Below are 24,234 nucleotides of genomic sequence, written 5' to 3'. Positions count from 1 at the left end.
CATGGCATCAAATAAATCAGTTTCTCTCTATTCTTTTGATGTTCTTGGTTTTATTTTTCTAATTATTTCATCTGAATGTAATTGTATGTGTTAAATGTGTTAAGCATTTGAATTACCTTGTTGAAAGGTACTATACAAATAAACTTACTTTGCCTTTAACAATAATTGCATCGTTTTCTATTGAAATTGTATTGTATTTCCATTTTCAATGCGACTTTATACTTAATTTCAAGCGAAAATATGGTACCTTTAACCTCACTACATATTACATATAAACAGCTACAAACTATGTATTTAAAAAATAAAGTCATGGATTATGTCGGTAGACTACAGCCTAACTACCACACACATACATATACTGTGAGATATGATTTTAATTGAATGATATATGCTCATGGAAATTAGCTTTACTTTGACATGCTACAGTACCAGTAGAGCTTTCAGAATTATTTTTAATTTTGATACTTTAAGTGTAATACTTCTATACTTCTACATTAGTAAGAAAAAAAGTGACTTTGCTGCTACTGCTACTTTTAAAATATCTGCATACCTCTTCCACCACCGCCTATATGATAAATGATGATTCATACATACAAGGAGAACGGGACAGTAGACCTGGCAAGGTGGCCAGGCATACACACAAAAAAGCTGGAATGTTATTATTGGCACTTTATTGAAGGAAAGTTAACCCGTTAAACAAAAAACACAGTCCACCAGTATACCAAAAGAGAATAACAAAATACAGTATACCAAATAACTTGGTTACAGCAGTTAACCTATAGCTCCAAAACTTTCTAATTAGCCGTTTGCTAATCAGACACAAGCATGATGTCGTCTGTTCAAATGAATGTGTGTAAGACACTGCAATCATAATCCACTAAGTATGAATCTGTTCTTGGTCGTCATAATGGATACAAACACTCACAATGTTGCAGAAGATGATGAGATGAAGACTGAATGAATGAAAGACAAAGAGGAACAGAGAATGGAGAGGGGTAAGAAAATGAAAGCTTTGTAATCCACAAAACTATCCCAACTGTAACTGCTGCAGAGTAATTGACATTTTTCCATTACTCTGCTGTGGTTGCACTAGTTTCCCTTTTTGGATCTTGCTCCGCTTTGTCTTTTTAGGGCAGTGATCCTGTTTCTGACGTAGTCCTTTACACCTTTCCATGTACGGGTTTTCAGCGCCTCCGGCTCAGCCTCGAGACACTGAATGCAGTCGTTTTTCTGAGGCACCCTGTGGTCTTTGATCAAACGCATCATGTGTCTTTCAACGGCAAGAATCTCCGCTTCCTCCCATTTTTGTTTGCCACTATTTTGCGAGCCTGTGGGATAAAAGAGAAAAGATGAAAATTCTGTCACCACTGAATAACTACGGAAAACTAAAGATGCCTCAAAATAAGGAAAAGACAAATCTTATTGTCATCAGGTACTCTTCGTACTGTTGTCCACGTGTGTTCTCAAAGACTCCAAACAACAAATCCTATCTAGAGCATCCTCACTGCTCATATTTACACATCAAATTAAAGTCCCACTCCAGACATGTTTTAAAGTATGTAAAACTATTCTGCTGTGTTTAACATAGTTTCCCTATTCTAGCTTATCCCTGAGGTTGGCCGGCAAAGTAGCAACGTGAATTAGGACGTTTAAACACTCAGCCATAGCCACTCAGATGTAGAGTCTGTTTTGCACTAAAATCGGCGACTAGCAGTGTTATCCGGATGGAAAGTGTAGTTAGCATTTGTTATGTTGTTTGTTAGTTTGTAGCTTTGTGCTGTGTCTTCTCTCTGTACTGACAGTCCGCTCTGCGCTGATATGTTCTTAGAATTTGGCATAAATGGAAGTGCTTTGGTTTTTTTTTGCCTAGCACAATGGGAACTTTTATTTTATTCTACTGCAGGCTCTGCATCTGACCACATGTATGCCTCGCAGATATATTGAGGCCTTGATTATTTACCCTAAAATTCCCGGACTTTCAAGGATTTCAAGTGCCTGTCGAAACCAAGGGTCACTGGAAGGTCTGTTTGTTTTGCAAAAGCCTTTTAGACACATTTAGTTGGAGGCAGCATTCTTTTAGGCATGCTGTGACCTGTGATTAAAGAAGTTCTAGGCCAAAGTGGACTACGATTTTAAAAAAAGAAAAAGAAATACATAGAATGACTGTTAATGACCATTACCTTTTTTACTGCCAGATTTTTTAAGAACAGTCCTGTTGGCACCTTTTGTTGCTCCATGGGCTTGTTCCTGATGAAGATCTGTATTGAAGACAGAGAAGATCTTCTTTTACATATCCCATCTACCTACACACACATTCCCCACACTCTGACCTGGGCACGTCTTCATCTAGCGTCTAAGAATAACTTCTAAGAACTCTGCTAAGAGTTGACTTATGAGTAAAAAAAATGATTTGCTGAAAGCTGCACTTAAAAGTTAGTTATCAAGCGTCTTACTCACACTTTCAGTAAAGTTTAGGACTGAACGATAAGTGTCACTCTCAGAGCTGAATTAGGTAAGTACTACGTGCCATAAACAGAGTTTTAGGTGACATAGAAATGACAAATCATGGGAGGGAATCCCTTGTCTAAGAATAAAGAAATATCTTGGAAATATTGAAATGGACAATGGGAGTGTATATTTTGACATAATCTACAAAAAAATACAAAACAAATTGTCAATGAATACAAAATATATGTTTCCTTTTCTTTCCAATTCATTAATTAGGCAACTCATTTGAAACTGGTGTGGCTGGATGTATAGACACAAGCCTGCTGCAGCCACATGCAGAAATCAACATGGAATCGAAAGCCCAAGTGGCGAGAGGAGGAGACACTGTTATTAGTGGAGCTAGTAGAGGAGAGGAAGCTCATCATTAAAAGGCAAGTTCAGCCCGAAGCTCACCAGCCATGATAAAAAACAGGCATGGGCAGACATAACGCATCAACTAAACGCTTCTCCAGCCTTTTACCGTCGGTCTACAAGCTGACTGCGAGAAAAAGAGGTATAACATTCTCTCGAAAAGTAGAACTGAAACCGCAGCTTTCAAGGCCTGCTCCATGCGCACTGGTATGTAGTGCTTCTTTTTAATTTGATTGCATGTCGCCCTATATCTTTCTTTTTCATTTTTATATTCTTATGAAGGCTGAGGACCACCTGGCAAAGACCTGAGCGCTCCCGGATCGTCAAACACCTCTCTCTCACCTCAGTGCCATCCCCTGCTGGCAACACCTAACTACTTAAGACACCTCTGGAGGTCTCAAGTATCTGGGAGAGTAGGAGTGATTCTTAGGCTTAAGAAAGATGATAAATAGCTTTTATTCTTAACTTTGAGAGTAGGACTAAATTCCACAAATTCTCAGGACTTAAGTGTAAAATGGCACTCTAAGACGCTTGATAAATACGGCCCCTGATGTGGAGCACACCGGACAAGTTTCTCAAGATTTCTCCTAATTAAAGATTGCACTGGTTGATTTAGAAATGAATGGTGCCTTTTTGCATATTTCCTCGTATCGTAAAAGCGCTAGTTAAAAACACTGCACTAGCTGTAACTAGATTTAATCACTTACAAGGCACTGCATGGCCTTGCTCCTTTATATATTTCAGAGCTTCTACACCCTCAAGGCTCTTTTGCTGTCCTAAAACCCAGACTCAGACTCCCAGCACCCAGAAACTCATAAAAAAATTAAAAAATAAATAAAGTCCTACCATCAGTGTCCGTTTCACCATCATCCAGCTTCATGTCGCTGTCCTGTCGCAGGCTTCGGACTTTATTATTAGGGCCTAATATTTGGTCGGCCTCATTTTCATCCAGGTTTATCATCTGTAGCATTTTTGCATAATGCTGCCGGATCTTTGCGGTTGTCAGCACTTCAGGGTCTTTAGCATCACATGCTTTGGCATATTTCTGGATGCTTTCTGACCCACTGTAGGCAGTCAGTGTTTGTGGTCGACCAAACAGGTAGGGATTCTTACTGGGGACTCCGCATGTCTCACGTGTCTGTACGAGGAGCTCCAGAGCTGACACGAATGATGGTTTAAATAAAATAGGGACCATTCTCCCACTCCTCCCTCGTATGTCAACTCTACTGAAGAACTTACACATGTTTTTTTCCAAACCTGAGACAGATATGTCCATGCCATCAAGCACGTTTGACTTTTTCCGCGACATAAAAGCCGTTAGTGGCAACAACGCTACCTCTCTGGCTCTTCTCCTGTTGAAAAGTATCGTCCGAGCAAGCATTGCCTTGGCCAGAGCAGCGTAGTTTTCTGCAGAAGGACTGTCTCGGAGTTGTTTTTCGGCGAGAGCGTGAGCATGTTCTATGTGGGAATTCAGGAGCTTTACATCTTGAGCTAATGGCACCTTCTGTGCTGTGTTCAATTTTGTTTTTCTGAGCGTCGTCAATGCACCCGATGAAATGAGCTTGTTCCATTCTTTCTCGTACACAGAGATGAAGTTTTGGGCAGACTCCGCCAAACTTTTATCACCACACTTCAATGCGTTAGACTCAACGATACCGCAGGTCGTCTGCAGGTTGTAGCCAAGCTTGATGGCAAGTGAAGGAATGCTGTACGTTTTGTTTTCTGGGTTGTAGCCTGCCAGGACGTTCACTGCAGACACCACATGTGGGAAGTTTGAAGGGAGAAAGAAGTCTACTAGTTTCTGCAGGGGGGTCATTTTTTTAGCTTCGAGAACAAGTCTTGCTATCTGACGGATGTTTTGTTTTATATAACAATGCTTCCTGGGATCGGTCCCGTGCTGGTTGAACAGGAGCTCACCGAACTGCAAGATAACCTCGTCTTCCATGATAGCTTGTGTCACATCATCGTATACCATCTGGGTCAGAACGTCCTTGAAACCATCACTTATGCCAAGGTCTCCTACAACTTCAAGCACACACCGCAATGCGATCCGTGGTCTTCCGATCTCCGTTTCATCTTCGTTCTTCACTTTTTCTGGGCACGACTTCATGTGTCTGGGCAAAGCTTTCTTCAAATAAAGACCTCTGCAATACAGACAATGAAGAAAGTCTTGGGCTTTTTGGGTTATACTTGGTCTTTTCCGGGCAGCAAGGTGGCCCTTCCCTGATTTCAAGACATCTTTATTATGGGCAAAGTTTCCTTGATTTATGAGCCTGTTCCATATCTTTTGTCTTTCTCTGGATTTTCGGGGATACTGAAATGCAGCTGCCACCTCTGCTTTGTCACTATGGATGCTCTCAAGATGCCTGGCCATTTTGGATAATGGTCGAGAGCAAAACAAACAATAATTCCTTCTGTCATAAACACCTTTTTTAGACTTTGAACTCGCCAAAACAACGGTTTCAGAAGATATCTTCATATTCGCTGCACGTATCTTTTTGGGGGGACCGACAGAGTTGTCCACCAACAGAGAACTTCCTGGTTTAGCCCTTTTTTTTACTGGCAGAGAAGATTTTTCATCCGTAGGGGTAGAGGGTCGGCTGTGACTGGATTCATCTGAAGAGGCCCCGCCAGGTTCAGATAGGAAATCATCACCATCGTTGTTGGGTAAGTAATCAGGGTCACTGCCATCCTCTGACTTGGCTGAGGCATTTTCTATTTTCTGGGGGGGAAGGGGAAAACAAGTGTATGTAAAAAAATAAATAAATACATCAAATATCTGTGAACGCAACAAACATAATCCTACTGCGTATTATTATTTAATATTTCACATATCAAACCAAAGAAGCAAATATCTAAATGCGCACTTACCACACTTAATTTTTAGAATTTGACATCAATCTAAACAATGACAAATTGTTCTTGCTCTGCTAAAATCAACCTTAATTTTCTCAAAAATATAAACTTTTTCCAAGTGTGTTTAAATTATTCATGTCAAATCTTAATCTTAATAAATGAATTTAGCTAACTGGCTACAAATGACACCTACATTTTGAACAGAGTGAGAAAGAAGGTCATATCTTAGCATCTTTGTTACTGCAGAGAATACCCAGTACATTGAAAATTTGAAAAAGATCATTTTTATGAACCACTTTGAGTCAGTCTACTTGTTGTGTGGGATAATTCCAATATCACTAAGAGAGTCTGTTAAAACTTCTGCAACAGCAACTGTACTGATGCAGTGAAGAACAAGAGAAATGATCATCATATTGAATGTTTTGACAAGTTGGCTAAAGATTTAAACTGACAATAATAAACAGGTAACTACCTCTGAATCTGTCGGTGACATCGGCTCCCCTGGTGAATCACAGGTGTCACTTTGCCCACCGTAGGATGCAGGTGATGAACAATCTGAGGCAATTTGTGAATGTGACTGAAAAACAAAACAACCAGTGGAAAGACGACAAGGAATTTGAATAAATGCAACAGTGGTGGTTGATGGTTGAACCTTGCCCATCATTTTTTAATATCTACCTTTGACTTCCCTGCTGACAGCTGAACCTGTTGTGGATCACTGGTCTTTGTTTGTAGACATGAGGATGAAGCATCCATGGATGGATAAGGAAAAAAACGTTAATTTTGCAAACATGTTATACGTGAATATTTGCACATTATTGCAAATCAAACTGCAGCATCTAAAAGAAGGTCACTTACCTGAATAGATGTGTGTGGACACTTCCCATCACTGTCGTCCTCTGAAGTTATTGATTCCAGCTAAATTGGGGGACAAAATGAACAGGGTGTAACTGTTTACAAGTGACCATAATAATCTCTATAACAGACAAATTATTTACAAATAAAAGTAATAGATTTTAAAGAAGTGCTACAACGTAGCAACGTCTAAAGAAACACTATTGGCCTTCTTCTTCAAAATATTGCCTGAACACACTTACAAGTTTATCCAGCTCTGCCACTTGTTGAAGTAGTTGTGCACGATGATTCATGAGAATCGAACGCTGTCTCTCAATCTTGGCCTGAAAACAGATAAAAATGAAAAAATGTAATCTTATAAACAGCTCTGTATCTCTTCTGGAAATATCCACATGATCGTACGTAGCTAAACGGGCAACATTCAGATGCTATTGTTCAAAGTGATTTTCTATTTGCATCCCAAAGCATTCCATTTTATCGTCTAGTTTCTCTAAACAATACTCTAATTTAAAAAAAATCAACATTGTGCTGTATTGAAGAAGCCTTGAAACTTGTGATTGAGACCATAAACTCATTAGGTAAATGTTTACCAAGGTAATAAATCAAGTGAGAAGCTGCATTCATCTTTATTTTACAGTCTATGTTTGTGACGATATGTACATAAATTAAACATAACAACCAAAGTTTCTTCTGCAATGAGTTTTGGTGCCGTTAATTTCCTTACCGGTGGTGAATTAAGGTTCCCCTCCTGCGACTGCTTTTTGTGAGGATGAGCAGGTACGTCAGGGACAGACTCCTTCACAGCTCCTTAGGAGAATATAAGTGAACATGGTGAGGCGAAGTTGGAAGCAACATACAGCAACAGTACTGTAATCTGATCTACACAACTTGTTTGAAAAAGCGGATAATCTGCAGTGTGTTATAACGTGGTTTTCTTTTTGGATTGATAAAGGTGCTGCAGTCGACCTTGACTTTAAGGAGAATCCAGCAATTCATATTTATCCTCTGTAGGGGACACGGCAGTGAGGAGTGTATCTACAACTATAAGACCATGCATGCAGTCTATCTATACTTGAGTCTCACTGTATTGTGTAATCCCATCTGCCAGTTTAAAGGGAGCAATACTGGCCATAGAGATTTGAATCTTGTACAGATCTGAACAACTGCTGAATTCTCAATTTTGAAATTCAAATACTAATCAGTCAAATGTATAGCACTTAAATATTGTACTCCGGAGAACCATCAATCTGAATTCAATTTATTTTGGTTTTTTTCTTTAATTCAGATCTTCATATTAAAAAATTAAGTCAAATTCATGTAAATTCACTACACCGAAGGGGCGTTTCCTCCTCCAATACAGGATGAACAGACCAGTATAACTTGGGCTGGGCGATATGATGATAACTATATATATATATTGTCAAAACTATATAAAAATGGCAATCATATATGTTTTTCTATATTATATCTATCGCAATGTCAAAAAAACAGCAGTAAAACTTAAAGCAACATTTATCTAATATTTATTTATCTTTATATCATTTGAAAGATGACTTACATTCTTATCCTTGCACATTATGTTCATTTGCACTTAAGTTCTTAATAAAATGAGCAAATGTTCAGTACTTTTCATTTGTAAAGTATTTAATTCACATAGGAGTATACAAAATAGGTTATAGGCATATGGTTATTCCAGAAACATGCTTTATTTGGATATATGGCTATCAAGAGATGAAATGTCCTATATCTGGATAGAAGATTTTGCCAAATCGCCCAGCCTGAAGTATGACACAAAGGGAATAAAGCTTACCCGTGCAGTGGGATGGAGGCATCCACTGACACTGCTCCTGAGAAGTGGATGAGGCATGGCTGTGAGTGTATCCATCAACACCAGCAAACTCCACATGCGCGCCTTCAAAAGTAGCTTGAAATGTACTTACACGTTGTCCACATGAGGGCTGGCTAATGGGCAGATCTTGCAGTCCATTCGGTAAACACTGATTGTTTAATGGAGGTTGAAATGTTGTTTCGTAAGGGTCATGGGCTGAAGGAAGTGGTTGATGTTGGGGAAGAGACGGTGGGGATATATTTTTTCCTTGGCTTGGATTTAGCAGCATGGCTGAAGCGTGAGGGTTTTGCTGGGAAAAGGGACTTATGTGAGAGGAACTCGGGATAGCAGTGTTGGCAAACAGCGAGGTGGGCGATGGATTGCTGCTAATCGGAGAGGTTTTGTACAGGGCAGGGTGATGCGTGTTGTTTCTGGATGCTGCGGTTCTGAGGTTGATCATACAGCTCTGATTGGACGCTTGCATGTGGTCGTAGGAGGGTCTTTGTTCAGAAGACGAGCCCATGCTGAGATGCTGAGAGTTGGGCAGAGAGTTGAGGAGAGGTCCTTGACTTGAAGCAGTGGACCAGCCATTCTGGTCCGCCCACGACTGACAGGGTATGTGGCTCTTATTTGCTGAGAGGTTATCCATTATTCTTCATAACCATCAGAGTCTTTTAGGGGCTTGAAGGCGGAGTCTAGCAGAGCAAAACAGCATACACAACTAATCAGCAGGGCAACAACAATATATTTGTTTCCACTGTCCTGTTGCTGTGTTCAGTGTGTGCAGACTTTCCACTCATACAATGGCATGTCTTCACACTGAGGCTGTTAAGAGATTTCATAATAACAAAACAAAGAGCTGCAGTGAGACACTATTCAAAGGGCCACATATCATCAATCAATGTCGGGACTTCAGCACTGCAGCAAAACTATGCAACAGTTACATTTCATCGATCAGTAGCTACTACTGTAATTAATCTGCTGATTATTCAATCAAGTCAGTCTATAAACTGTCGAAAAAAGGTACAAAAAAGAATATCCATTATGATTTAAGGAGCTAAATGGGGCATCATATACGCTAAGGCCTATAAAAGGAGCACATCCTCATGTTTGAGAGGCTGGGACCATAAAATGTTTGGTATTTTCACTTTAAAATGAAAATGAAGGCATGCAGTATTAACAGGTTATCAAAAGTTATCTAGAAAGGAAAGAGCAAAAATAACCTTCAAATGCTCAAACTATCCACGTCAGATGTCTTTAGACATGGCAAAATAGTCTGCATTGAAAAAATAATGTACATGTCTGACATCATTTCTCCACAAAAAAAGGTAAACATTTAAATTAACCCCGTCCCCTTACTAAAAATCTAGCATGTGTACATTTCCAATATTTTTCAGATCAAAAGTTTGACTATTGGACACAAGAAGTCCTTCCTTAGTGCACGTGTGTGCAGGATGCCCCAGGCTTTCCCATCAGCTCCATACTGGCTTCCAAGCTAGTTGTGATGTCTCAAAATCATGCATGTACGTACGTATGTCTTCTAGTGTCAAACACTGCTCGTACATCATTATACAGTGATGGTCAAACATCCAAGTGAAGTAACTAAATAGTAACTTATCTTAGTGTGCAGTAATGGAACATTAAGACATGTACTCCACCATCACAGTGTTTCTGATCCATTCTGTTCCCTGATGTTTGCATTGTGTATTTTGTAAATTTGCACGTTATTGTTACTTCAGACTTTTGCACTATGCCCACTTTGTATTGAAACTGCTGCACAGCAATCTCCCTCGGGGTAAATACAGACTGACTTCGTCTTAATAAGTCAAATAGAACTGTGGTGGATGGGTGCTTTAACATTTTTGATTAAAACTGGTTTGAGTAGGTTAGTTTGTTTGTTTAACCAACGGACCAAACACATCTCCCTCACTTACCTCTTGTCGTACCTAACCATGCAGGTAGTTGATTTTTTTTTTCAGGTTATAAGATAACGTTCACGGTCACATTTGAAAAATTCACCAGCAGAATCTTTCTAGAAACAATTCCTCGTTCGCGGGTTAATCTAACGTCAACATCAGACTGTCAGGATGTTTTAACGTTAGTCAACTAACTTAGCTAGCTTGGAGCTAACTGATAACTGTTAGATCCCCCAAAGTCGTAACGTTACCATGTCATTCTCGGGATCATTATTCTGGTAACTAATTTGCCCAAAAAAGTTAGCATTTATACTTAGAGTAGGGATTAGCCAGGTATTTCTAAATTGGTTTGTTTATGTGCACGCCGACCACGTTAGCTCCTTTCTTTAGCTCCCTTTCCTTAATTAGTTCGCTGTTAAAACGACTGGTTGTGTAATTCTGTAATTATTCGGAAAAAGACTCAAAAATTAGCACGATGAAAAAAACATATCTGGATAAAACGCATCTATTTAAAAAAAACAAACGTTTTAACGCGAGGGTACCATATCTGTGAACACAGCCGGAAGAAGCGACCGTTTGTTATTTTTTTCAGCTCACGTCTGTTCGACGTAACTTCCGCTTTTTGTTTTCAGAATAAAAGGGTAAATGGTCTTTTCCGGACTGAACTGGAATGCGAATGTCCCATCAGGCATAATATATTGAATCTATTTTTTAAATTGATGATTTTATATGTAACATTTCATTTGCATTAACATAATTATCTCTCTCAAATATTTGGAACTCTTATTTATTTATGGAAGATTAATAGATGTGCCTAATAGTATATAGTGTGTTTTACTGAAATTAATTTATCCCCAGGTTTATTTATTGCCCTTTTTTTTAGCAATGTATTTTCAAAATCCATGTTTACGTTGAGTACATGTCTGAATTGTTGTGATGTGATTTACTAAAAAAAAATACACAACACATGAAAACAAGTGAATAAAAAAAATCTGAAGATAATGGATACTCCTTCGTGTAACTTAAGAACCAACCGCAATAAACAGATTATTCTACAGACCTTAAGACTGAGTATAAAATGATAAAAATGTATTAATGTGCCCTTTTCACTACTATAACTACAAACACTGTAGGCTCTTCCTTAAATGGAACCTATTGTACTTTTTCAGGTTCACACATACAGCTGTTTTGCCTTCATCAGGGTGGAATGAGTGTGTTTCTGGTTTCTTTATTTACAGTCGCTTCATTTGTTTGTGACTTTACGTAAGAAAATTGGACTGAATTTAGTCCGGTTGTCGGTTTGTATTCGTTGGTTAAGTTCTTTGTGACTTTATGAAAGTTTGTTTTATTTAATTTAGTTGGGTTGTCCATAGATATTGAAAGAGTTTCAGCGTGACTTTTAAATTCAACTACATTGAACTGTTAAGGTGTATGTAAAGAAACTGGAAACATTTATAAAGATAAAATTGATTCAGTGAAATAAACAACACATGAAACTAAATTGTACTGCAGGTATTTCCTTTATTACAGACATTAGAAACATGTCACATACAGTGTGAAGAAACACTGTCAACATTGGAGACTGACTTAAACCCCTTTATGTTTTTATCATCCATACCATTAACATGATTTTGTCATTGTATATATTCTGTTGAAACTGCTGCACAGAGACTTCCCTTGGCATGAATATAGAATAAAGAAGATGCTGGTAACCAGGATATTTTACAGCTTTTATTTGTAAAGTTTGCCTCCTGATGATGTGATACAGTTCAACTTAATTTGATCATAACATTCACACTAAATCTAATTTTAAAAGCTAAGAAAGCTGCATCAATGCAATCAGTTTTTCAAAATAATAGAAGCAAATATTCGGTTAACATTCACTAAAAAGCAAAGAGAATCTAAAAAAAACAGCAGTTTCTATCTTCATAGATTTTTGGATTTTTGTTCTCTTCATATATAAAAAAATAACTGAATACTTGTTAGATAAAAATCGACAACAAAATAAATGTATTTCAGACTAAATCAATATGTTTGAACATGTTTTACATAAAATCTGTGGATCAATTTAAAGTGTAAAAAGAACAAAACACAGCATTTTGTATAGTGGATACAGTAAATATATCGTGGGGTGATTAAACAGAAGATGCTGATAACCACATTTTTTATTGATTTATACCTGTGTGAAAGTTTAAGATCTGATGATAAAATTATTTCAATATATTCTTAATCTGGTTAAACTGTTCTATACTACTGTGATGTAGACAGACATTGAAGATTAAAGTCGTTATTGCCTTTTAATGACTATTACCCTTTTCATTGAAAACAATAGGTGTCATTTGTTTACGGTTTCATGCATGACTTCAGTTAAAGAAAAAATAATTTCCATGACCTTTAACACCAAATCAAATCTGCTTTATCAGTAAAAGAAAAAAAAGACAAGCAGATCCAGAATATTGTTTTGGGTGTAAGGGGGTGATCAGAGTGTAATAAACCTCAAACGATCATGAAACAACATTTGCCCAAAGGTTTTTACCTTCCTGAAGATCACAGAGAATTTGTGTTACCAGACTTTGATATGAGCAGTTTTAGCATCACCAGCCTCTCCAATACTGAACCATGGGAAGAGTTTCTCGGTGAAAGTGTCTCTGTGAGTGCAGATGTGAGTCATGTCTTCAGGGTCGTAGAAGGACACCTCCCCCCTGTCATAGTCCAACTGGACTCCCTCAGAGCTGCTAGTCTGGACTCCTCTTCCTCTTTCAGGAACTGGTGGAGCTTGTTGAACTCTGCTCTGATCTGCCGCTCTGTGGACAACATCTGCTTCTGGGAGTGTTGAATCATTTTATTGTAGGTTTCCTCCATTTGTTTGTGTTTGTTCCTTTTGTCCTGTAGAGACTTTAAGTCACATTTCAGCTGGTTCTTCAGGTCGAGGATTGCTTCTTCTACAGGAACCACTTTGTGACCGTGGTGGAGAGAAAACTCACAGACAGGACAAACAGTTCTGTCTTCATCCTTACAGAACAACTGAGGCTCTGCTTGATGTTTACACATCTCCACCTTCCAGATTTCCGTCTCTCAACAAAAGAATCAGCCAGTTCCTTCAGTGTAAAGTTCACCCATGGGTCATCTTTTGATGATTTTCTTCTACAAACAGGACATTTTTTGGTTTTAGCTGGTTCCCAGAATGTTTTCAGGCAGAGTGAACAGAAGCTGTGGTTGCAGCTCAGAGACACAGGATCTCTGAAAGTCTCCAAACACACAGGGCAGTTCAGGAAACTTTCAAAAAGAGCAGTTTTCTCAGCCATTTGAATACTGAAGTTATTCTTCAATAGCAGGACTCACCAACTTAAAATCTTTCGACATCCTGTAATAGCGTCTCAGCTCTGATCAACAATGTCTGCATCTACTTTCATTTTCACTCACTTACGTCACGGGGTGAGTTCAAAAAATGCTGCTATGTCATTTAGTCACCAGCAGATGGTGTTGGATGTTTTCGGATGTAAATATTTGATTTGGAACAACACAATCTCCATGTATAGGCAGTCGTTTTCCAGACAAAACAGAACTAATTATGACTTCTTGCTGCTCTTGAATCATCTTCATCTCTCTGCTGATAGTCTTACCCTTCTGCATATTAAAATGTTGCTACTGATGTTTCATGTATTACAACTAAAATATACTTTAACACAATAAAGAAAAAGAAACTGATGGAAACACTTGATGGTGAAAAACCTGCTGATGTAAACCTGTTTTTAAGATTAAAGTTAAATAAGACATCATGTGCCTCTTTGAGCATTTGTTCATTTTTCCTTTTTCATTTAGTATATCTCAACCTTTCATAAGTATGGATTTGTTTAGTGCTCCTGTTTTTTGTCAGTTACAGCTCTCACTATCTTGTGACAGTTTGTTTCGTTTCATTATAATCCCTGGACCTTTGGACTCAATGTTTTATCAGCACATATACTTCTTAGTGTGTCTTTTCCAAAAGGTTTGTAGAATAATATGCATATTGTGGTTGGTCCTAAAAACTGACAACTATAAAAATGCATTTATTTGTCCTTTTCACTACTATAAAGTACCTCCGAATGGTACTTAAGTGCAATACTTGAGTAAATTTACTTAGTTACATCCCCCCACTGCAGCGTGGTTACTTTTTCAATACATTGCATTTAGTGCAAGCATTGTCCTGATAATCTGACAATGAAATATGTTACAAGTATATTACTGTATCTAACCTTTGGACCCAAGGTTGTATAGGTACATATCAACTTCTGTGTGTGTGTGTGTGTGTGTGTGTGTGTGTGTGTGTGTGTGTGTGTGTGTGTGTGTGTGTGTGTGTGTGTGTGTGTGTATGTGTGTGTGTGTGTGTGTGTGTGTGTGTGTGTGTGTGTGTGTGTGTGTGTTTGTGAGTGTTTCCGTCTGTATATTGGGGTTCAGATCAGATCATTATCATTATGTTCTGAGATAATCTGCTCATAAATGATGCATGAAGAAGTGACCAACCAACAAACATGATTCATTTCTCAGCACCTTATATACATGTGTGAAAAAGTACTCTCATATATATTGTTAGATATCTCTTCTTAACTTCTGAATATAGTGGACAGCCTGCAGGGAAAGTGCAGACTTTGTTGCTCCCTTGTGCGGATAAAGAAAGGGAAATGATGTCCATATTCAAATATAACTGAATGTGTGTACATGAAAACATGTACTTTTTTATTCTAAATGTCTAAAATGCATTATGAAAGCTCTCAGGTAACATATATCTAAACAACATCTCTAAATGAGCTTAACATAATGTGCAGACTATTTTATTTACAATCAAATGTACATTTGAGTTGGCTGATCTCAGTGTTTCAATCCCAAATTGACGCTGAGGTTATTGGATTTTAACACACAAAATAACATTTTTGAAAAGTTAGGAACTAATTATGAGTCAATTATGTTTCTCTCCTAAAAACAAGATCAAAATACATTTTATAAACATATAATCTGATCTCTTTAAGATAAAATAAAGGAGCTGAATCACTCTTTTCTTTTTTGTCTTTGTTCAGGAACTTGCTCTGCAACACCTGCGTTTGTAACAACATGCAAATACTGGAAATGTGTTCTTAAATAATCAGTAAGATCACTACTTTATCCATCCACAATGAATATCACACTATTAAGTCACTACGGTCCATTAACTTTCACCACTGGAGGTCAACAAAAATTAGACTGTGAAGTGAATGAAGTTTCTCTTAAAAGTTGCATAAGAACCTCAAAACACCCCAATAAACATTTGAAATCCATGATTTTATACATCGAACACATCAGTTGATAAAATATGATTGTTACAGATGAAACTGCTCAACAGTATACATGTTGACAACATTAGTATTCTTTACTTTTGATACTGTAAGTATATGCTTTATTCTATTTGTACTACAGTAAGTATGATTTTGAATGCAGATCTGGGTTATATTGTACGGACGTGTAGCAGAACCAGACAGCCTTCCCCCAGCGTAATGGCGTCCTTGTTCTGCATTTGACCCCAAATGGAGCTCTCCTTCCATGTAACACTTAACCCAAACTCTCCCCCAGGAACTCTGCATAACTGAATACATAAGCAGAGGGTTTACACAGAGGGGTTAATGTAGCTGACGTGAACGGAGACCGTGTGTGTTTTCACTCGCTGGAGAGAACAAGAGCTGTAAGAAAGAGAAAGAGACGAAGGGGTGATGAATGAATATTTGATTGGCTCCTCTCCGGCCCTGTGTGTGCTGTAATATTGATGCGGTCCAGAGGCCTTGAGGCCGCTTCTCTCTCGCTCCCAGGTACATTAACACACCGCAAGCATACCTGCGCTCTCCCTGACCTCCCAGGAGAGGAAACCAGTGTGGTATGAATATGATGATATAAAAAACGGGGAGCTCAAATCATACAGACTTTAAGTAACTGATTGGTTCATAGCCCTTATATTATATTAAGCACGCATAACCGCTATGGCATCTAATTCCTGCACAATAACAGAGACTAGATGAGACGGCTACTTCCGGGTTAGCACACCGGCTATGTAAGAGTTAATAATAAGATCAAACAGCTCTACTTGACTTTCAAAATTTTATCAAATTCTGATATTTGCGAGGGTTGTCAAGTTCGAAAAAAATATATTCAACGACTTAAGTCAATGGGAAAAGTCTTTTTGGGCACCACGTGACCGTCAGAGAAGTTGTAATTCCAGCGTTTGGCCTAAATGTTACATTGGCGTCAAAGCCCGGTGCACTTCCTGGAGGTCTGATTGGGAAAAGTGAAGGTGTCCCTGCAGTGCGGGCAGTACATGCAGATGAATGGCAGCAAGAAGCAAAACAAATCTAAAACTAACCTATGCTAGCAGCACCCGGTCTGCTCGATTTAGCGCAGTTTTGCCAGCTTGTGACAGGGGTGAGCTCTGTGCACATGCAGATGAACGGCACCCAGGAGTTATTGGTCAGTTAGTTTATTTGTGTTAATGTGTGACTTTGGTGAATGCTAGCTGCTAATGTAGGCTACGTTTGTCACCTCAGCATGTGCAGGCATTCAGCCCAGGAGGGCCTCTTTTTAAATTCTCTTGTTTAAATATGCCACTGAGGGGCGCACAGGTGGACTTGTTCAGGACGTGTGTTCCTCCCGTCCACATGATGAAGTGTCCTTGGGAAAGACACTAAACCCCAAATTGCTCTTGGTGTTGGGGTCAGTACCACCCTGTGAATGTGTGTAAATGGCTGAATGAGAGGAAAAATTGTAAAGCAATATATAAGCTCCATTCACCCTTTCTATCAGGGCTGAAACAAGAACAACTCTGTTACTCATTAAGCTTTTGATTATTGTTAGATGAATACTATTTGTTTAGTTTACACGTCACAAAATAGAAACAAATATCGATCAGAAAAAAGCTTTTTTATTGTTTTACAAAGAGTAGAAAATTCTGCATTACAAATACAATAATATGAGACTGAGAAATATTATACTATATATAGTAAAAAATATATTTTTTACTTTAATTATGAACGAATCCGTTATGATTTCAGCGCTGCTCTTTCTTGTGAAAATCACAACCTATGCATGTTAAAGTTTGGTTTTTGCTTGCCTCTGTTGATCAATGCATCATTCTGCATTTTGTGGCCATATATAAAAATTCAAATGAATAAAAAGGTCATGATGAATTTGAAAAATGCCTTCTGCTTCACTTTACCAGCGACGCTAACAAAGATCGAGGGACGCTTTTGTTTTTCCAGCAACCTTGTTTCCATTTCACAAAGTACCTGGATGTGCTCTGAGTGATTAAAATTGATTAAAATCAATACTTAATAAAAAATAAATGAAAATCAAATGTGGTGCCTTTAGATGGCCCCGTTTTGTGCACCTCAAGCTATACAAGAAACCTGTCATTTCAGGCCCTCTGCATGCTGTGGCAGGAGCTCTGGATTTAATGAAATCAAACACACATTCACATGTCCAACATGCCTGTGACTGCACCTACAGGACGAAAGGTGAAGGTGAGGAAAGGCTTGTCAGATTGCTGCTTAACATGATATAGTACCATGGGGATCCCACCGTAGAACTCATTTCATCTGGAGCTAACTGGAAACCTTGAACACTGACTGTTCGGTCCACCTCTGCACACACAACACGTGTGACCACAACCCATGGCCATCAGTCTATGCTGGATAAAAATAATCAGTTTTCTTTCCTAGTCCAACCCTACAAACACTTTGCATCGAACAAATCAACAACTGGATGAGCCAGAACTTTCTTCAATTAAACAAAGACAAGAGGGACGCTTAAAAGTCAGCTCTCAGCTTCAATCTGCAGCGTTCAAAACCACAACCACAAGGCCAGAAACCTTGGTGTGGTCATGGACCCAGTCCTGAATTTTAACACATAAAGACAAAGTCAGCCTACTAACACCATTAGTATTAGTATTAGTAGTTACTAATACTAATAGTATAATAGTAATAACTAATAGTCCTTAAGTTTAAGGACATAATGTCTCAGCAGGATTTGGAAAAACTATCTTCATATCGGTTGACTCGACTGCTGTAACCGACCCTTTACAGGTGTCTGGGAAAAGTCGATCCAATGGCTGGATGTAAGAGCATGAACTCTGTCCATGTGGGAACAAGACACCCAAATTCAAAGAGTCTACTTTTAATCATGTTGTAATCAATTTTATTTCTCTTTGTGGTCATTTTACATTCATCTTTAGTTGTTTTATATGTCTTTTTTAATTGCATTTATTTTTAGACATTTTATGTTTCTATGTCATCATTTTGTTTCTCTCCATGGTCATTTCACACCTATACTTTAAATAATTTTGCATGTCTTTGTCCTAATCTTTTGTCTCTTTGTGGTGGTTTTGTGCATCTCGTTGCAATTTTGTGCAACATTATATGAGTCAGGCCCCCTGACCTTATGGGCCTCTGGTCCTGTGTCTGGTAAACCTGTTCAGAAATCCATCCATGGCTGCAGATTATTCAGAACGCTGGTGCTCGGGTCCTCACTAAGACCAAGTAAGTGAACCACATGACTCCAGTTTGAGGTCTACTGTTGGAACAGGTCTGCTTTCTGTCCCCAGAATCAGGACTAAGCATGGAGGAGCAGCATTTAGTTTGTATGCACCAAAATCTGGAGCAAACCCAAAAAACTGCAACTCTCAGTTCTTTCAAGTCAAGACTGAAAACGCTGCCTTTTATGAAACAAAATAATTATTCATTTCTTTTACTACACTTTTATTCTTGTTTTTCATACCCATCTTACGTGTTTTTATTTTCTATTCTCTTTAATGACTGTTTTAATTGCTCTATCATGTACGGTGTCTTGTTGCTGAAATGTGCTGTATAAATATACTTGCCTTCCTGTTTACTTGGGATTAAATCTGTAGGAGGCGCCATTTTATTCATGGGATTGCTGGTGTTGCACAGTGCTGTGCTATCCTGTGTCATGCTCTGCATTATGTTTAATGTTTAATCCCTGTGCTGCTTTCTGATATGCCGGATATCATCTTAACATCAGCATTAAAGTTTGATGTAAAGTCTCTCTCCCTCTGCTCCCTAAGGTCAGAAGTTCAAATACACTAGGTAAAGTTGCCTGAACCTCCTAAAGTAACGTCTGTTTGGTTTTAATTCACAACGCAACTCCCAGACCATTAAAAAAGGGATGACCATGTGAGTAGATAATAGCCTTCTGAACATACTGGCACCTTTCAACCCGTATATGAGACCACTGATAACGTCCATTCAATGGAGTGATAACATCAGAAGCGGGGGGTTGGAAGTACCCCACTGTCAAAATGATCCCTGTTTGCTGTAGTGTTAACATTTACCTTAACTTCACAAAAATGTCACCAACCCAGAACACAGGGGTGTCCATACATTTTTGGCCACAACAACGGTGTGTACAAAAGCCTCCGGACTTACCTGAGCAAAGGTAAATACTTGATACACGTCATAGGGCGGCTGTGGCTTGGTGGCAGAGTGGGTCGTCCTCTGTTCGAGAGATTGGTGGTACGATCCCCATCTCCCCCCGGTCCACATGTCGAAGTGTCCTTGAGCAAGACACTGAACCCCAAATTGCTCCCCGTGCTGCGCATGGGTGTGTGAATGTGGTGTGAATGGTTAGATCAGATTAGATGGTATGTAGATGTCCACTGCCATCAGTGTGAATGTCTGTGTGAATGGGTGAATGTGACAAACACTGTGAAGCGCCTTGAGTAGTCAGATGACTAGAAAGGCGCTATATAAGTACAAGTCCATTTACCATTTACCATTTACCATATATATGCGGTATATAAGAGATAGATAAATAAATAGAGTTTTGATTTGACATACATGTGGCTACCTGCAAGATATGAAACCAACCAGAAAACATGATAATATAATAATAATAATATAATAATTCAGAAGATGTTCAGCATTCATGTGAGTAAAAAACAGGACAAAACATGCAAAAACCTTGGTAAACTTATATGAAGTGATAAGATAGGGAACAAAGCACAAGAAGAGCCCTCTATCTTTTACAGTGGAGTGGGCTTTTGTAAAAAGAAAGGAGGAGAAGAGAGAAAGAGGGAGCATCTTTGGGGATTACCAGGTCATATTCACGGAGGATCATAGTTTATTCTTTTTAAACATGGATGAATAATTCAACAGCTTTTGCTTCAGAAAGGTTTCTTGCTCTTTTTTTTTTCGTCTCCAGTGCTGGAACACATGAAGGCCACCGGCGAAACACTCTCTTAGGTTTAACTCTGAATGAAATAAACACTCTAATGCAAACTGCAACTAACACACACACACACAAGATAATCACATCTGGCACCATAGACTCCTATAAAACAGACGACCCAGAGGAATATCTAATGAACAACAAAACACTTTTCCTTCATCTGAACAAATGGTCTGAGTTTGTTCCCCGATTAGAAATTATTTGTGTGTGGTTGGCATTTACTTGCAGACGTGTGTAAAAAGTTTATGACAGTCAGGCGAGACAGGCAACGTTACCTGAAAACCCTTCAAAAGACACCTGGGGCTGACTGTCACTACAATACATGCACACACACACACACACACACACACACTCCTCAATGATCCCTCGAGGAAGGAACCTCATTTGTTTCACCTAGGAGACGGACAAGGTGGAAAAAGTCACTTGGCCCTTGGAGGACGTTTATGTGTATGAGACACACACACACACACACACACACACACACACACACACACACACACACACACACACACACACACACACACACACACACACACACACACACACACACACACACACACACACACACACACACACACACACACACACACACACACACACACGGAGAGACTTCTTGCCAACCTGGCTGTTAGATTTAAAATTTTGCAAAACCAAACTTTATGAAACCGATTCGAGACACTAAGTTAATACGTAATGTGCATTGGGAGCGTTTTTATATAACATGCATTCTCCCACCTACCTGCACACACACTTGCAAACAAGCATGCACAAATACAACATGCATTAGCACACAAACACTCCTCAGAGGTTGCTGTTAATCTTCATATCCTCCCCTCATCATCATTAAGCCCGCCGGAGACCATGAAGACCTGTTGTAGTGATGTCAGTCATAAAAATCATCAGACACACACACACACACACACACACACACACACACACACACACACACACACACACACACACACACACACACACACACACACACACACACACACACACACACACACACACACACACACACACACACACACACACACACACACACACACACACACACACACACGGAAGGACAGCTTCTCTGGACGGCTGGGTTTGTCTCACCAGCTGTCTTGGATGTATTAGCCACCCAGATCAGACCGTTCCTCCGGCTGAAATGGCAGCCTCGCCTCAGTCCCCTGGCAAGCTACACATCATTAGCCGCCATCTTGGCCCCCAACGCTTGCTGTGTGCCTCAGAAACAGAGAGACGCCGCGGAAGTGTGCTGCCGCGATAAATGTCGATGTAAGGGGATAAAGTTTTGGAAGAGACGCAACACTGGCTGTCATTATGTTTGTTCCGGCTGTGATGCTCAGAATGATATAACATAAACTTACAAACTTGGTAAAGTTTTGTTCATAAACATATGAAACATATGACACTTCATAAAGACGTTTTTTTTTTTTTTTTTCCCCAAATTGTTTGTTTGGAATAAACAAGCAGAACCGGATAATGAATGTACCTCAACTATTATGAAATGGATGGCCTTTAAATTTGGTGCACACGCTCCTGATCCCCAGAGGATGTGTCCCAGTGACTTTGGGGATCCTAACGTTTCCTCCAGCGCCACCATGAGGTCAACATTTGTGAAATTAAAAAATCAACAGCTAGTGAACAGATGGCAGAATTCATGTTCCCTATCAGGATGAATTGTAATCTGCTCAAAGCAAGTGATCCAGGATTATAAGCACCGGACTTTCACAACGGAGACCGCGGTTCATTTTCCGTGTGTCACTGTAGTCACGTCACAAACGTACTTATTTTAAACTTACTCACGATCGTCTCCTAACCCTAACCAAGTGGTTTTGTTGGCAAAACCTATCAACATAGTTTTATGTGAGTTCACAACGTAAATAATGTTTTCCCGTCATGCTTTTGATGGCCAGCGTCATGACAAAACGACTTGCATGGACTAAAAGTACGCCTCTGCAAACGTCTCAGATGAGTAGTGGAAGTTTTATAAATAGTAAGGTTTAAGACAAGATAATCCTTTATTAGTCCCACAGTGGGGATATTTTCAATGTAACAGCAGCAAAAGAAGATAGTGCACATAACAAAAGCATCAGTAAAAGATAATAGCCTATGTAAACAGTAAAAAAAGAGCTGACACTTAAAAGGCAATTGACTGTAATACCCAAACCTGTGATAAGAAAACAAAAATGGATGTATTTGGGAAGTGTTGTGGAACAATCTCATCACAATTGTTGAATGGTTTGAGGAAAAAACAATATATAAATGTTCAGTTCCTCCCTATGACGTGGAAATAAATAATGAATGAATGATAAGGAGGAGGCGGGACAAGGTTATTTCACACAGGAAAGGGAGAAAAACACTAACAAAATGTATGATACAAAGCCCGGTAAATTTTTTTTATTATTATCATTGGATTAGTTGCACAAGTTGTGTTCGAGTTTGTAAACAAACCCTTATTTATTCAATGCACCAAGACTTTTCTCAGTTTTTTGATGAAAAAGTCAATGCAACACTGATCAATTGATATTCAAGTGGTCATTTTTGAGGGTGCATCATCATCAGCATATTTGCATTGTCCTTGAAAGCATGTTAGCATGTTGACATTAAGCTCAAAGCACAACACAGAGACACAGGCATCTTTTATTCTTGCCTTTCTGTCTAATTATTTACCCTCGTTCTTGTAGACGCCACATATTTCTAAATGGTGTTGATTTTCCAATAAAATGAATACAAAATTGACAGGAAGCTTGGCATTGAATATGAGGAGACACTTAGACGAACACTAGATTGAGTGCTTGCCTAGTAAAGTCGTAGGCTGGGTCAGAAAGTTGTCTCTTCCAAAGCCCTGGGGAGCTTCATTCAGCCCCTGGTAATGTTGTTATGATGGCTGAGCTAATGCAGCATCCTGTCATGCTGTTGTGTGGCTGTTTCCCTCAGGAACTGTTGTAAAGGTGTGTGTGTGTGTGTGTGTGTGTGTGTGTGTGTGTGTGTGTGTGTGTGTGTGTGTGTGTGTGTGTGTGTGTGTGTGTGTGTGTGTGTGTCTCAGTGAAGAGGAGCAGAGGAAGGGAGGGGGTTATTACAGTACATTAAGACAGGGATTATACTGACCATGCTGACATCAACATGTTAGCTAATTGACACGGGAGGGGATATACATGCTGTTTACCAAATCCTCTTTGGGCTCAGACTGAATAAAACACTTACAGGGTGAATGAGTTTCTACGAGCACATACTCATGGACACTTAAGCATTAGAGGATTGCATGGCTCTGAAAAGTTGTACAGGACTCACACCTGTCTGTTTAAAACCTGAAGTGCAACAGACGTCAAAAATCTATTAAGTTTATATGTGCAGAGATTATACAAGTGTCAGATAAAACTTTCTTGCCACAGTGGCAAACAGTGAAAAATGTTTTTCTACCCTGGTCACAGCCCGTGTAGAACTCCACATAAGGAAGGGTTTGGGTGTTGGACCAACCACAGCGACTTCCTGTTTGATCCAATCAGGAAGTGCCAAAAATTGTAGTTCTCCGAGTGTTTCATAATAGAGCAGTTTCTCATTGACCCTCATGTTAAACAGGTCATTTTTCACAGCATAATTAAACCTGTTAAAGGCCTGGGACAAAAAACATTCTAGTCTTTATGTTTAGGTCATATCTTCATGACAACACTG

At 39.1% G+C, this 24,234-nt stretch overlaps 1 protein-coding gene across 2 annotated transcripts; it reads right to left on the bottom strand.

Moving 5' to 3' along the window:
- Positions 1 to 662: 662 nt before the first annotated feature.
- Positions 663 to 10,828, bottom strand: LOC310945843 (uncharacterized protein). Of its 2 annotated transcripts, XM_083912073.1 has the most exons (11): positions 10,333 to 10,828; positions 8,511 to 9,093; positions 8,381 to 8,417; positions 7,295 to 7,377; positions 6,813 to 6,893; positions 6,574 to 6,633; positions 6,394 to 6,438; positions 6,188 to 6,292; positions 3,706 to 5,581; positions 2,181 to 2,258; positions 663 to 1,328 (listed from the first exon to the last, which is right to left on the bottom strand). In XM_083912073.1, exons 2-11 carry the CDS (start codon positions 9,045 to 9,047, stop codon positions 1,090 to 1,092), a joined length of 3,141 nt encoding a protein of 1,046 aa, XP_083768199.1. In that variant the 5' UTR covers positions 9,048 to 9,093; positions 10,333 to 10,828; the 3' UTR covers positions 663 to 1,089. The 2 variants fall into 2 exon arrangements, with proteins under 2 accessions (XP_083768199.1, XP_083768198.1); XM_083912072.1 differs by having other exon boundaries at positions 8,381 to 9,093.
- Positions 10,829 to 24,234: the final 13,406 nt, after the last annotated feature.

This window comes from Echiichthys vipera (genome assembly GCF_963691815.1).
Source record: "Echiichthys vipera genome assembly, chromosome: 4".
NCBI classification, from domain to species: domain Eukaryota; kingdom Metazoa; phylum Chordata; class Actinopteri; order Perciformes; family Trachinidae; genus Echiichthys; species Echiichthys vipera.
Note: the sequence above shows the minus strand (reverse complement) of the source record. Positions and strands in the feature narration are given on the sequence as shown.